The sequence below is a fragment of the Myodes glareolus genome, chromosome 11 (assembly GCF_982192425.1).
Source record: "Myodes glareolus chromosome 11, mMyoGla1.1, whole genome shotgun sequence".
NCBI classification, from domain to species: Eukaryota; Metazoa; Chordata; class Mammalia; order Rodentia; family Cricetidae; genus Myodes; species Myodes glareolus.
The window spans coordinates 60,656,184-60,671,314 of record NC_142036.1 but is presented as its reverse complement, the minus strand read 5'-3'; the positions used below and the strand labels follow the sequence as shown (position 1 = coordinate 60,671,314).

The 15,131-nt window shown below is 43.3% G+C and overlaps 1 protein-coding gene across 1 annotated transcript in view; it reads left to right on the top strand.

Moving 5' to 3' along the window:
- The first annotated feature begins 527 nt into the window (after positions 1–527).
- The window catches only part of Fancm (FA complementation group M), a 40,951-nt gene continuing 26,347 nt past the window's right edge, over positions 528–15,131 (top strand). Inside the window, exons 1-7 of the mRNA XM_087911789.1 lie at positions 528–1,106; positions 1,838–2,010; positions 3,819–3,896; positions 7,251–7,409; positions 10,366–10,497; positions 12,819–12,948; positions 14,738–14,863. Coding sequence (XP_087767915.1) covers positions 629–1,106; positions 1,838–2,010; positions 3,819–3,896; positions 7,251–7,409; positions 10,366–10,497; positions 12,819–12,948; positions 14,738–14,863 — 1,276 coding nt within the window. The 5' untranslated portion in view covers positions 528–628. The remainder of the gene's footprint in view (positions 1,107–1,837; positions 2,011–3,818; positions 3,897–7,250; positions 7,410–10,365; positions 10,498–12,818; positions 12,949–14,737; positions 14,864–15,131) is intronic.

Genomic DNA, 15,131 nt, shown 5'->3' with positions numbered 1-15,131 from the left:
TGACTGGACCGATTTGTACCGGTAACAAAAGTCTGAGGTAGAAAGCTATGGCTACCAGAAATGCACAGGGATGCTTACTGCTCTAAACCTGTAATTATTATTTAATATTGTGGATGCATAATGCATGTCCATAGCACTCGGCAGCCCCCATAGCCCTTTGCAAGCTGAGGCAGGACATGGCCAGTTCACAGTCATTTTGATCTATATAGTGAGTTCCAGGCTAGAATGGGCCTCAGAGCAAGAGTCTGTGTGAAACAAAAACACGCAGAAGAAGAAAATGAAATCCCAAGACAAAAATCTTATGTGTTTTAGTTTTCCGATAAATACAGAGTTAGAGCACCTTCGCTTTCTTTAGACAGGCAACTTAAACAGGCAAGAGGAGACCAAATTCAGACACCTCCCACCCGCGCGAAATGCGCATGCGTTTCAGCAGGTTTCCGGACTGGCAGCCAATCACATCCCCGCCGCAAACTAGACAGCGGCTTTTTCAACCGGACGGGTTGCGGCCAGTCCCGCCCCCGGGGGTTTCACTGTGTCGCCGACGGGAGCTTAATGGGCGTCCGAGCCGCGGCGGTTGCGCTGCCAGCCGGGCGTGTGGGACAGCGGAGCCCCGCTGCGGGTGGGCACCATGAGCGGACGGCAGAGAACGCTCTTCCAGACTTGGGGCCCGAGCCTCGTGCGAGGCGCCGGCGTCGGCGCTGCGGGCTGCGGCCAGGAGCGCTCGCCCGCCGTGGCGGAGGCGCTGCAAGAGGACGATGACGACTTGCTGCTGGTGGCGGCGTACGAGGCCGAGCGGCAGCTGGATCCCGAGGACGGCGGCTTCTGCGCGGCCGCGGGCGGCCTGTGGATTTACCCCACCAACTGCCCGGTGCGCGACTACCAGCTGCACATCTCCCGGACCGCGCTCTTCTGCAACACCCTGGTTTGCCTGCCCACCGGGCTGGGGAAGACATTCATTGCTGCGGTGGTCATGTATAATTTCTACCGCTGGTTCCCTTCCGGCAAGGTAGTTTTCATGGCACCCACGAAACCCCTGGTGACACAGCAGATGGAGGCCTGCTTCCACGTGATGGGTATCCCGCAGTCTCATATGGCTGAAATGACAGGTATCTGAGAAAAACTCGGCTCCCGGGTGGGGGAAACGCTGGCTATTGTGGTATTAACTATCCAGGCAGAAGAATTCCCCAATGCAGATGTGTACAGCTTACGTTCTTTCCCATAAAAACGCCGTCTGTTCGTAGCAAAGACAAGTCTGATGCATTGACTTGCTTAGTTACTTTCAGAGATATCTTGTAAATTGCCAGAGTTTTGAAAGTTATGTGCGTGCGCGCATTTGTGCTGAACGTATATCTTGGCATCGTATAGAGAAACGATTTCCCCGTTGAAAAATTTGCTTCTCCTGAGATCTTATGTAAATTATCTAAAGACATTATAATTGCCGTCTTAGATAAGAACCTGCTTCGACCTCTGGATTACATCAGAGCTCCAAAATGCAACAGTACAGCGGATTGTCCAGTTCTGATACTCCTTAAGTGGAGTATCAGAGCATGAATATATTCAGAGAAGAGGCCAGGTTATTTTTATTTACAATTTACCAGTGACAGTCTGAAGTTTCCAGATATTCACTATCTTAGTGTGTGTTTTCTTCTGTTTTGTTGTGAGGCGGGTCTTGCTGTATAGCCCTGGCTGGCCTGGAACTCGATGTGTAGAACAGGCTAGCCTCGATCTTAAAGAGCCTTCCCTCCCCCTCCCCCTCCCCCTCCCTCTCCCCCTCCAGAGTGATGGGGTTACCGAGAGTTGCCCCCACGCCCTGCTCCTCTGTCACTTTTCTTCATAGGTTCAACCCAAGCTGCCAACAGGAAGGAGGTGTGGTGCAGCAAGAGGGTCCTTTTCCTTACACCTCAGGTCATGGTGAACGACCTGACTAGAGGAACTTGTCCTGCTGCCCACGTAAAGTGTCTCGTGGTTGATGAAGCTCATAAGGCCCTTGGAAACTACGCTTACTGCCAGGTAATGGTTTTGTTAAATAAATGCTGTTCTGTAAAGGAGGCATATAGTGTTTGGAGCCTTTGCAGGAGTAAGTCTGAATGATAGAAAGTATTGCTAGTGTAATTATTAAAAACTTGACATGTGTAACGGTTTGGTAGATGTCTTGGGGGTTGTGATTCAGAAGGTTACTTGATGCCAGACTTCATTGACTGAAAGAACTACAAATCCTGGTGCTCATACAGCAATTTCTTTCTTACTGAAAGTAATAGGGAAGGAGCCCTGGGCCTCAGCAGCCCACTACTGACCTTCATCTCCACCCCCAATAACTTGTTTAAATTTTTTTGTTGTTATTCTTATTAGAGATTAGGACTTGCTGTGTGGTCCCAACTATCCTTGAACTTGCTGTAATCCTCAGTTTCCTGAGAGCTGACGTTGAAGGCTCCCACCACATTCATCCTAGAAAGGATTTTTTTTTTTTCAAGACAGAGTTTCTCTGTGTAACAGCTCTGTAGACCAGACTGGCCTCAAACTCACAGAGATCCACCTGCCTCTGCCTCCTGAGTGCTGGGATTCACTGCCTGGCTAGGAAGGATTTGTTTTTAAAGCACCAACCCAAAGAATGATCTGTTTACATCTCCCTTGCGGTAGCCACACCATTGCTTTTAATCCTTCAGTGTCCGAGGACTTCAATCCCACTTCTAGCACCCTAGTTTTTGCCAGCTTGACACAAAGTAAAGTCACCTGGAAAGAGGGACCTTTGATTGAAGGAATTGCCTCCATCAGTGGGCCTATGGACATGTCTGTGGGTTGTTTTCTTGATTGATGATTATTGTGGGGTGCCAGCCCCCTGTGAGTACTGCCACCTCTGGCAGGTGGCTCTAAGTTGTATGAGAAAGCAAACCCCTCCTAAGCTGCGTCACCGTCTCTGCTTCAGTTCCTGCCCCGACTGCTGTCTTGTCATCTGTAGTGAAATGGACCTCCATCATTCCAACCATCAACGGAAGCTTGTAAAGATGAAATAAACCCTTTTGCTCCCTAAAGTTGCTTTTAGTCGCTTTTTCATCACAGCAACCAAAACCAAACTGAGATAAACAGTAAGACAGAATCGGTAATTGAGGAGATTTTATCCTCCATAAAAGTCTTTGTTTCTGCCCTGCTGGGGATGAGCCTTGGGGCCTCCCTTGTGCATGCTAGGCAAGCGCTTGTCCTCTAAGTTCCATCCCCAAGCCTTTATCAGTTCTGGTTTTCTCTCTATTTTTTTTGGACCTCCATTTCTAGCCCAGGCTGGCCTAGAACTCATTATGTAGTCCACACTAATCTTGAGTTTTGGCAGTTCTCCCATCTCAGCCTCCTGAGTTCTGTGATTATAGGTGTGCCCCACCCTGTCCAGCTTCCTTGGTTCTTGGCTTTGTTTGTTTTTGTTTTGTTTCGTTTTTGAGACACGATTTCTCTGTAACAGCCCTGGCTGTCCCTGAACTCACTGAGATCCACCTGCCTCTGCCTCCCGAGTGCTGGGATTAAAGGCGTTTGCCACTACCGCCCGGCTAATGTTACACCTTTGTATGTGATGTCTAGGATCTTTTTTTAAGGATTTATTTATTATGTGTTGGTGACCACAAGCATTATAGACTAAAAGTACAGCTAGCAAATCATTAAACCTAATCAGTTGTTGGTGGGTTGAAATGATTAATGGTAGCTCCAGGCACCAGATTATCAGTGGAGGAATAACTATAATAGACCATAAAGACCTTTGCTTAACTGAACCATTGTTATTTTCACTTTGAGCAGATGATATTAAAGTATTTTTTTTGTTGTTGTTGTTTTTTAAGGTTGTAAGGGAACTGGTCAAACACACAACTCACTTCCGAATCTTGGCTCTTAGTGCCACACCAGGTAGTGATATCAAGGTGAGTACCACAAGTTTCTGTTGTTACTAAGAAAATTCAGATTTTTATATGGGGCCAGGCCAGGTTTCCACTGTAGTGTTTACCTGGTTTGACGTGAGGACTGTGGCATTTCTGCAGCTGTAGAAGTTTCTTTATATCAGTAGCATCTGTCCCTTGCCCTTCTTTTACTTCATCCTCTGTAAGACCACTTCTGGCCATGTTGCCAGGCAGGCCTTCTTCTTGCTCAAGGGATCATTCTGCCTCAGCCTCAGCCTCTAGCTTAGTAGCCACTGCCAACTTGAGTCCCAGGTATAACGGGTGGGCTGGACCTTGAACCCGGAGCCATAAGCATGCTTTGTCAATGCTTTCCTGCCCCCCCCCCGTGTTCCTAGCCTCTTTTTAATCTATATTGAGTTGTGCTCTTGCTAAGAAAGTAGCCAAGCATGTCCCATCCTTGTGTTAGCCTCCTGAGTATCTTGGCATCGAGATGATGTGTCAAAGTTGAAATGCTTATGACCTTCACCTTGCTTCCCCTGAGAGAACTGGACATTTAAACCATAGCATTAAAACTGACAAACTCTTAAGTCCTCTGCAGATCTTCATTTTCCCAGTGTGCCTCCACCCCCACCCCATGCCCCTTTGCGCTCCCAATTGTGATCTAGGATCCCACACTGCAGTTGGACACGACGTCCCTTTATGCCCTTCACGCCTGTTCTAATAAGACTTTCCTTATGCTTCTGAAGAGTACGAACCAGTCAGTTATTTTTATGGAATATCACTCAATTTTGGTCTGTCTGGTTCTTTATGTGATGAACTAATATTACTCGATTTTTGCAAGAATGTTCTAGAAATGACTCAGAACTGTTCTCAGCATAGCCTAGCAAGGAATAATAAATGCTGTGCCTAGTCTTCTTCTGGTGCTGCTGATCTTGGCTTGGTTAAAGTGATATGTTCTGGTCGTCTGCATTGTAAACCTACCTTCTTACCTTGTGTGGAGAGTTGCTGAAAGTATGCAGATATCCTATTAGCCCCTAATTATAGTTTTAGCTACAGCAGTTATTGCTTTATCATTTGCATTTTTGTCATTTATTTCCTTTCCCCAGTTTCTTTAATTTTTTTTTTTTAAAAAATTTGAGATAGGGCCTAGACCAGGGTGGCCTTGAACTCCCTGCATAGTCAAGGATGACCTTGAACTCTTATCCTTCTGCCCCTACTTCTGAGTGCTGAGACTATAAACATGCATCACCAGGCCTATGTTTATGCTGTGTTGGGGATGAACCAAGTCACCATGCATGCTAGGACAACTCCTCTCCCACTTCAGTGTTCCTAGTTGCATTTGCAGTGTGGCTTCTGCAATAAAGATCCACGTTCTCTCAAGATCCTGTTTATTTATTCACTTCTTTATGTCCATGTGCATTAATGTATATTATTGTGTTTCTGTGAACTACATCAGGCATTATTCTGTTGTCAGTTTTCCCAGCTTTGCCCACTGGGGACATTTTTAAATGCTTCCTGTGTCTGTTATCAGCACACCACCTGTTGTCCCCCACCACCACCACCCCCGAGATAGGGTTTCTCTGCAGCTTTGGAGCCTATTCTGGAACTAGCTCTTGTAGACCAGGCTGGCCTTGAACTCACAGAGATCTGCCTGCCTCTGCCCTCCTGGCCACCTGTTTGTTGCTTTAAAAAATAAAATTCTGCATCAGAAAATCTTGCTGCTCAGTTAGTGTTTTCTCTAATCTGACCATGGGATCCACCGTGTCTCCAAGGGTCTCTGGGCAGTAGTAGAATGTGCTTTGTCGCACTTGGTACAGGAAATTGAACCTGGGCTTCATGCTCTCCGTGCTGCCTGCCACTTGAGCAATACCCTAGTCCCCTGGATCAGATTCTGAGCTCTACTGCTTAGCATCCTGCCTTCTTAGTGCTTCTTTATCCGTTGATGCTTCCTAAGATTGCTTTGCCTCTCCCAAGCTAATCCAAGCTAATCCAAGCTACAATGAGACTGTCTCAAAAAAATAAAAGAGAACGAGAGTGAGAGAGATAGAGATTGATTGATTGATTGATTGATTATGGGATGACAACAAGATAATTCTTGAATGAATGATATATAAATATTGCTGGGTGTGGTTTTGTACATGCCTTTAGTTCCAGCACTGAGGAAGTAGAAGCAGGCAGATCTCCATGAGTCTGAGGCCAATCTGGTCTATGTAATAAGTTCCAGGTCAGCCAGAGCTGCACAATAAGACCCTGACTCTTGGTTTTATTAAATGGTTGTAGATGTAGGTCTTCAATCCATGGACCTCATACAGTAAGTAGAGCGGGTGTATTTGGCACTATGCCAGGACGTAGGAACAAAGGTGATGGACATGTGGTTCTTGGTTTGCAAAATTATTTTATCATTTTATATGTGTTTTGCCTCCTTTTATGCCTATCCCCTGGAACTGTCATCACTAGACAATTGTGAGCTGTCCTGTTAGTGCTGGGAACTGAACCTGGATCCTTTGGAATAACAGACAATATTTTTAACCACAGAGCTATTTCTCCAGACCCTAAGCTGTGATTCTTGCCCCAGAGTATTTTTTGAGTTAAACTAAGTCAGAATTCCTTTCATTTTGTTTCATGTTTATGAGACAGAGTCTCACTTTGTAACTCAAGGCTGGGTTGGAACTTACTACAAAGGCCAGGCGGACCTTAGTCTTGAGACTCTGTGAAGCATACAGTTGCATCCCCCAGGGCCAGGCTTTTGTCTTTTCTCTTTAACTGCTGATCACAGTGTCAGTGCTATGGTCTTCTGATTCAGTTGGGTTTTTTTGTTTTGTTTTGTTTTTGTTTTTTTAAATAATTTGTCTTTTATGTACATTGGTGTTTTGCCTGCATGTATGTCTTGTATGAGGGTATCAGATCCCCTGGAATAGGAGTTATAGACAGCGGTGAGCTTCCATGTGGGTGCTAGAAATTGAACCCAGGTCCTCTGGAAGAGCATTCAGTACTCTTAACCCCCAGCCATCTCTCCAGCCCCTGATACATTGGTTTTAAGTTCCACTGTAAGCTTTAAGTGGGGGAAATTGACCCCAGAAAGGCATGACATCATCTGTGTATTTTATTTATCATTGTATCATTATGTTTTTGATGCAGGAATTTGTGAGCAGGCTAGCTTTGTTTTTGTTTTTTGAGACAAGGTTTCTCTGTGGCCTTGGAGTCTGTCCTGGGAACTAGCTCTTGTAGACCAGGCTGGTCTCAAACTCACAGAGATCTGCCTGCCTCTGCCTCCTAAGTGCTAGAATTAAAGGCTAGTGCCACCACTGCCCAGCCTAGCTTCAGATTTATAACTCAGTGTGCTATCTAACTTATACCCATACTTCTGATTCCACATAGGCTGTGCAACAGGTGATTACTAACCTCCTGATTGGGAAGGTGGAGCTTCGTTCTGAAGACTCTCTGGATATTTTGCCTTACTCTCATGAAAGACGAGTAGAGAAGCTTGTTGTTCCCCTGGGGGAAGAACTTGGAGCCATCCAAAAGACGTACATCCAGGTAAGCCGTTTCCTTCAGTTTGGAGTTCTGATAAATGAACCGGGGATGGAATTATTTCAGTTAGAATATAGCAGAGTGTGTATACAGCATTTCGTATATTTATGAAGTTGAAAAACATCTCTGAAATTGAAAGTTGGGGTCAATCAGCCCTATTTTTATATGCACTAAACCATTTTTCAATTTGCAAAATGGACCATTTGTAAAACAGATTAATAGCCTTAAGCTGGATGTGGTGGTGCTGGGTGACACTGTCTGCCTAATGAACATATATTTAAATGGCTCTGGGCCTTTTTTTTCCCTTTAGTGAGACAGAGTCTGACAATGTAGCCTAGGCTGGATTTGGACTTGTGAACCTCTTGCCTCATCCTCTTGAATATTAAGATTATAGGAATTGCTGGGCGATGTTGGCGCATGCCTTTAATCCCAGGAGGCAGAGGCAGGCAGATCTCTGTGAGTTCAAGGCCAGCCTGATCTCCAAGAGCCTACAGGATAATGATCCAGATGATGAAAGAATGAAACACGGTTCAGCCTGATTTTAGGTTAACTGTTCTAGGCTAAGACTTCTAGAGTCTGACATTAGCTCGTTTACTTGTGCTGTCTTTAAGCACAGCACAGTCATGGAATAAAGTTTCCAGGTAACAACGCAGTCCCATGAGTAACACTGCATGTTTGCATTGACATCTCTCACAAGATTGACTTTTCTAGACTAGAAGTAATGCTCAAGGTTTTAGGAGAGAAAGGTCTGAAAGTAAAACAGAAATTCTGGGAGATACGGGCTCATCAGACAGCAAAGGCTCCGGCTTTCCCAGCTTCTCTGGAGGACAGCCAGGTGTCTTCTCCCTTTGGAGGATCAGCTGGGTGTGTAACTTCCCCTGCCTTCTCTAGTGTTTATGTCACAAGGACCTTTTTGTCCTCCACAGAGAATGTGGTAGAGAGAGAGAGGAAAGAGAGAGAATATTCCTAAGTGTCTAAATACATTTGATGTATAAATACATCCTGCTCAATCTGTATAGTGTTACTTGTGTGTATATGTCTTCAGGGCTGACCATTTGGTGTTAGATAACCAGTTGGTGTGCTCTTCCCTGGGGAAGATTATTTCTGTTTGTTCAGCATTCCTTAGTTGCCTGTAGTTCTTTGTCTATGGTTGGGGCTTTGTGAGATGATATTTATATACTGATTTTTCAAGACAAGAGTTTCTTTATGTAGCCTTAACTGTCCTGGAACTTGGTCTATAGTCCAGGCTGGCCTTGAACTCAGAGATCTGCCTGCCTCTGCTGGGACTAATGGTGCTGGGATTAAAGGCTTCTGCCACTACACCTGGACTGATTGTATATTTTTTTGAGTGAACCTCTGAACTTCAGTATGAAATGCACACATGCATCGGTGTACATAAGCACACAGTATGAAATGCACACATGCATCAGTGTATAAAAGCACACAGTATATAATGCACACATGCATCGGTGTATAAAAGCACACAGTATATAATGCACACATGCATCGGTGTATAAAAGCACACAGTATATAATGCATACATGCATCGGTGTACATAAGCACACAGTATGAAATGCACACATGCATCAGTGTATAAAAGCACACAGTATATAATGCACACATGTGTCGGTGTATATAAACACACAGTATATAATGCACACATGCATGGTGTACATAAACACACAGTATATAATGCACACATGCGTCAGTGTACATAATGCACACATGTGTCGATGTATATAATGCACACATGCGTTGGTATATATAATGCACACATGCATGGTGTATATAAACACACAGTATATAATGCATACATGCATCAGTGTATATAAGAGCATTGCCCGCAAACTGTGGCTCTGAGTTTTCACAAATGAACCTATCCATCATTCAGCCAGACGTTTCTTTTTATGTTTGAGACAAGGTCTCTTCATGTAGCCTTGGCTGTCCTAGAACTTGATGTGTAGACCAGGCTTGCCTGGAACTTACCGAGGTCTTCCTGCTTCCGCCTCTGGGTGCCGGCAGAAGTTTGTTTATAATATTCTTATAATATGGTTCTCAAATGGAAGTGATTTTCCTCATCAGATGTTGTCTGGCAATATCTTGGCACATCGGTGTTTTACCTGAGAGAGGGACAGAGGAGAAAGGGTATCAAGTGCTGCTCTGAGTGTATAGGGACCAGAAAGTGACTAGCATCCTGCAGTGGACACATGAGCCACCTCACAAAGAAGAATTGTCTGACCCTGTTCCATGTACCAGTATTGTAGCCATTAAGAGGCTGCTAGAGTTTGACTTGAGGCAGTTCTGTCTGTCTTCATAATCAGTCTCACAGGAGAGAATTGTGTTTTCAAACCTTCATCCTCATGGATTAAGATGGTTTCCGTGTTTTTCCCACTTTGGGGTAAAATTTCCCTTTTCTCAAATTTGGGCTAGCCCTGATTTAGAAATAGGCTAGTAGGCTATGTATGGTACCACGTAACCTTAGTCCAAGCAGTTGGGAGGCAAAGGCAGGCCTCAGTGAGTTTGAGGCCAACTTAGTCTATATAACAAGTTTGGAGCCAGCCAGGGTTATGCATTGAGAATCTTGTCTAAGGGGTGGGGAGGGAGGAAGGAAAACAAAGAAATAGGGTTGGGGGTGTTGTTCAGTGGTAGAGCACTTGCCTGTCTGGCTTGTGCAGGACTTTGCATTCTGCATTCAACCCCAAGTGCTGAAAAGGAAATGAAAAGAAATAAATATAGTGTGAAATTATAGTTGAATATAATTGAATACATGCTTCTGCTAACTCTTAGGTGAATGGTGCCTTGATATAAATGCCAGTGCTGTGGAATTTTGATATTTTGTGCTTATTTAAAAGTTAATTTCATGGTATATTAAATAAAAAATCTTTTAATTTATGACAAAGTCATTGTAGTTGAAAAAGGCTTTAAAAGTCATCTTGGAACAAACTTTCTTTTAAATTTGCAGATTTTGGAAACATTTGCCAGTTGTTTGATTCAGAGAAATGTTTTGATGAAAAGAGACATCCCCAATCTAACAAAATACCAGATAATTCTCGCAAGAGATCAGTTTAGGAAGAACCCATCCCCAAATATTGTGGTACGTATTTTAAAATAAATTTTTGTGACTGATTAGCTCTTTACTGAGTGCCTGATAAACGTAAATGATAAATTCTTAGGTTTATATTAATTAGTTCAATAAGAATTTGCATATCATTTATTGCAAGTATGGTGGTTCATGTTTGTAACTCTTATATTTGGGAAGCTGAGGTGAGAGAATTGCTGAGATCAAGAACAGCCTTTTAAAAAAAAAAAGCAGAGGCAAGGAGATGGCTCAGCAGCTGGTAGCAGCACTTGCCACCAAGCCTGATGACCCCAGTTCAGTTGTGGAGACCGTGTGATGGAAGTAGGGCTGTCCTCTGGCCTCCTTGTGTGTACAAATAGTCTTCTGGTTTACTTCTCATTAAAACTTTCGGCCACAGCATTTAGTCCAATTCTTTTCTGTTGTTGGTTTGTTTGTTTACAGAGTTTCCTTGTTTAGAATTAGCTCTGTAGACCAGGCTGGCCTCAAACTCACAGAGATCCTCCTGCCTCAACATCCTGAGTGCTGGGATTAAAGGTATGCACCACCACTGCCTGGAAATTTAGTCCAATTCTTGATTTATTTGTTTATTTATTTATTTATTTGTTTTTTTTTTCAAGACAGGCTTTGTTTTCTCTGTAGCTTTGGAGCCTGTTCTGGAATTAACTCTTGTAGACAAGGCTGATCTCGAACTCACAGAGATCCTCCTGGCTCTGCCTCCTGGGTGTTGGGATTAAAGGCATGCACCACCACCTGGCTAGTCCAGTTCTTGATACCAGAAGTCGTGGGAAACATTCTAATAAGCTTCTTAAAAAAAAAAAAAAAGAAAGAAAGAAAGAAAGAAAGAAAGAAAGAAAAGAAAAAAAGAAATACAGTTACACTTACGTATTTGTTTGCATATATGTTTGTTTATTAATTGATTGATTTGTGTGTGTGTGTGTGTGTGTGTGTGTGTGTGTGTACCTGTGTGTGTCTATGGGCACGTGTATGCCAGGGCGTGTGTGGAGACCAGAGGACAGCTGTGAGAGTAAAGTTCTCTTCTGCTGTGTGGGCTTAGGGTTTGAACTCAGGCATTAGTCTTCATGGCCGGTACCTTTAGCTTCTGGGCCATAATGCTGGCCCACATGCTTCTTGTTTAATCTTACTAGGAAAATAATGGATGGATAGGAAAATTTCTATCAGACTATGTCTAAAGTCAGAAGATACGTTCACCATACTAACAGGCTGAGTCCTTTGAACTGAGAATAAATCCATATACAAGGTCCAGAGGCAATTGAAAGAGGACAGAAACTGATGCAGCTGAGACAGGGATTGGAGGGCATTAATGTAAATGTGACCACGTGGGACTAGTTTGTAATGTTATAGCAAGAAGCGAGGGGGAAAAGGTGGATTGAGTTGGATGTGGTAACTGACGCGCATAATTTCATCATTGGGGAGGTTGAGGCAGGAAGATTGTGGGGTTGCTCAGAGTTCTGAGACAGCCTAGGCTGCAGTTGGGGAGCCCTGACTCAAACAAACAAAGTAGGTAAGTGGAAGGAAGAAAGGACAGAAGGGTGGGAAAGAGGAAGGAAGAAATAATGTCTTTGTCAGCTATAGAAAAGTAAGTCTCAGTGAGCTTTCAAAGCCCCTACAGATGTCCCTCTTCATTTCTGTAAAGTGGCCATAGCAGGACCTGTCCCTGCGGTGCTAAGATTAAATAAGTTTGTATAGGAATAGACTTAGAGCACAGCCTAACATCCAGTATGACTGTGATGACATGTTTTCTTGGCATTAAACACTCTGAATATCTGTCCTATCTGGGTGGCACATATCTGCAATCCCAGTACTTCGTAGACAAAGGCAGGAGGATTGCCTTGAGTTTGAAGCCAGATTGGCCTATATACTGAATTCTAGGCCAGCTTGAGTCCACATAGCAAGAGCCTGTGATACACTCATGTGCACGCATGAGCATGCATACACACACACAGATTAACAAAACAAAATTCTTGTCTTTCATGAAGCTTAGTCTGTCCAGTTCTTCATTTCCATCATATCTCGTATATATTTGCCTCAGTGCTTGACCTATGATAGATAATTATTGATGGCTCTGAAAGAGCACGTGAACCTATATATTGCAAATAATTTATCCATGAAGATAAGTGATAAATACTGGTTTCTTGTTGATTTTCTTACTTACTTCACAGCCCCGTCCTGTAACTCAACCCTCAGCACAGCCATCGAGTCATAACCAGTGTAAAGGGCTGGTTATTCCTGTCCTTTGAACCTGTGTGACCATAACAATGGCATGGAGGGTGTATCTTCATTTTCTTCTCTGGTTAAATTTAACATGTTTCTTTCAGGGAATTCAAGGCATAATTGAGGGAGAGTTTGCCACCTGTATTAGTTTGTATCATGGATATGAGTTACTGCAGCAAATGGGAATGCGATCATTATATTTCTTCCTTTCTGGAATCATGGATGGAACAAAGGGTAAGTTAAAAGAAATTATTTTAAAGAAATAGTGAAATGTTACTCTGATTCTAGGTGGTGAGAAGTTTGACTCAACTTAAACTTGAATTAACTTCTATTGAAAATAAGTTTTTTTCATGCAATATATTGTGATCACTGTTTCCTCTCCTTCATTTTCTCCAGATCCTCCCCACTGACCCAACCCTACTCGTTCTCTCTCTCTCTCTCTTTAGAAAACAGGAAAAAAAAAGAATAAAAGTTAAATTTAAAAAAAAAACAAACAAACAGGGACTGGAGAGATGGCTCAGAGGTTAAGAGCATTGCCTGCTCTTCCAAAGGTCCTGAGTTCAATTCCCAGCAACCACATGGTGGCTCACAACCATCTGTAAGGAGATCTGGTGCCCTCTTCTGGCTTGCAGGCATACACACAGAAAGAATATTGTATACATAATAAATAAATAAATAAATATTTAAAAAAAACAAAAACAAACAAACAAAAAGAATGAGAAACACATATACACACAAAAAGAAAACCCATAAACACACAAAATCAGAAGCTATATACAAGCAAAACACCAGTAAGGCAAAAAAATACCCTGACAAAACAATCTGAGACAAAAATCTCCAAAAATACTTTTGAGTTCATTTTGTGATGGTCATCTATCGGTAGGCATGGGGTCTTGCAAGTGTGGTTTGTATACCCAGGGAGACTCCATTGCAAGCTGTTGTCAGTTAGAGGTTACTTCTAGGCTAGGGGTGGGAGCTTGTGTCCACTTCCCCCCTCAGCACTGCGTGAGTTTGTGTGTGTCAGTCCTGTTGTGATCAGAGGGCCTTGTTTTCTTGGTGTCCTCCATCCTCTCTGCTCTTACACTCTTTCTGCCTCCTCTTCCACATCTCATTTAGGACTGACTATTCCAAGGTCTTTGATTCTCCTCAAGTTGTCCAGCTGTAGGTCTCAGTGTTAGTTCCCATCTACTGCAAGAGGAAGCTTCTCTGATGAAGGCTGAGCAATGCTCTGACTCTGGGTATACCATAGTGTTCTTAGGAATCATTATATCACTGTGTAACTAGAGCTAACTTTAAATACTTTGTTTTTAAAAGCAATAGTGTAGTCTGTCTCACCCAGTCCCACAGCTGTTCAGTCCCAAAGAAACACACAGAGGCTTACATTAAACTATTTGGCCTATTAGCTCAGGCTTGTTATTAACTAGCTCTTACAGCTTAAATTAACCCATAATTCCTGTCTATGTTTAGCCATGTGGCTTGGTACCTTTTCTCAGTAAGGCATTCTCATTTTACTTCCTTTGCATCTGGCTGGTGGCTACAGACTGAACCTTTCCTCTTCCCAGAGTTCTCCTAATCTGATTGGCCCACCTGTACTATCAAAGTTTATTAAACCTATACGAGTGATGAATCTTTACAGTGTACAAGAACATTATCCCACAGCACAATGGACTAATGAAATGAAGTTCATACTTCATTATTTTTGTCAGTTTGCTAGAAAATAGTGCATTATAAATGTGGAACTAGGCTAGGTAGTGGTAGTGCAAGCCTTTAATCCCAGCACTTGAGAGACAGAGGCAGGTGATTCTCAGAACTTGAGGCTGACCTGGTCCAGGATAGGACTATACAGAGAAACCCTGTCTCAAACAAACAAACAAAAATGTTCAGCTAGAGGAAATTCTTGACTTTCATGTTAAAATTTGGTAATTTTGCCTTCATAGTTAAAATTTAATTTCTTTTTAATAAGCAACAGATGTCGACACCTTGGCTCTTGTCTACTTGCTAAACTTTTTCCTGCTTTCTAAAGGAATGACACGGGCAAAAAACGAGCTCGGCCGCAACGAGGACTTCATGCAGCTCTACAGTCGCCTGGAGAGTATGTTTGCCCACGTGCGAGATCCTGCAGCCAGCAATACTCTGGCCCTCCAGAAAGGTGCGGTGCTTCACGGGATAGTTGGTATTTAACTGAGTACAGTGATGGCTGCTTGGGAGACCGAGGTAGGATCTCGGCAGCCCAAGATTTTAGGCCGCCTAGGCGGCATAGCAAGACCCCTTCAGAAAAAAACAAGCACTATTTATATTTTCCTCAGTTAAGATGGTGTTGAAACTTCCCTGTGTACACTCATCTGTGCTTTCCTCTTGTGCAGCAGCGGCCTGCCTGTTAAGTGCAGCAGTGTTTCTGTTAAGGAAGTAAGGAAGTT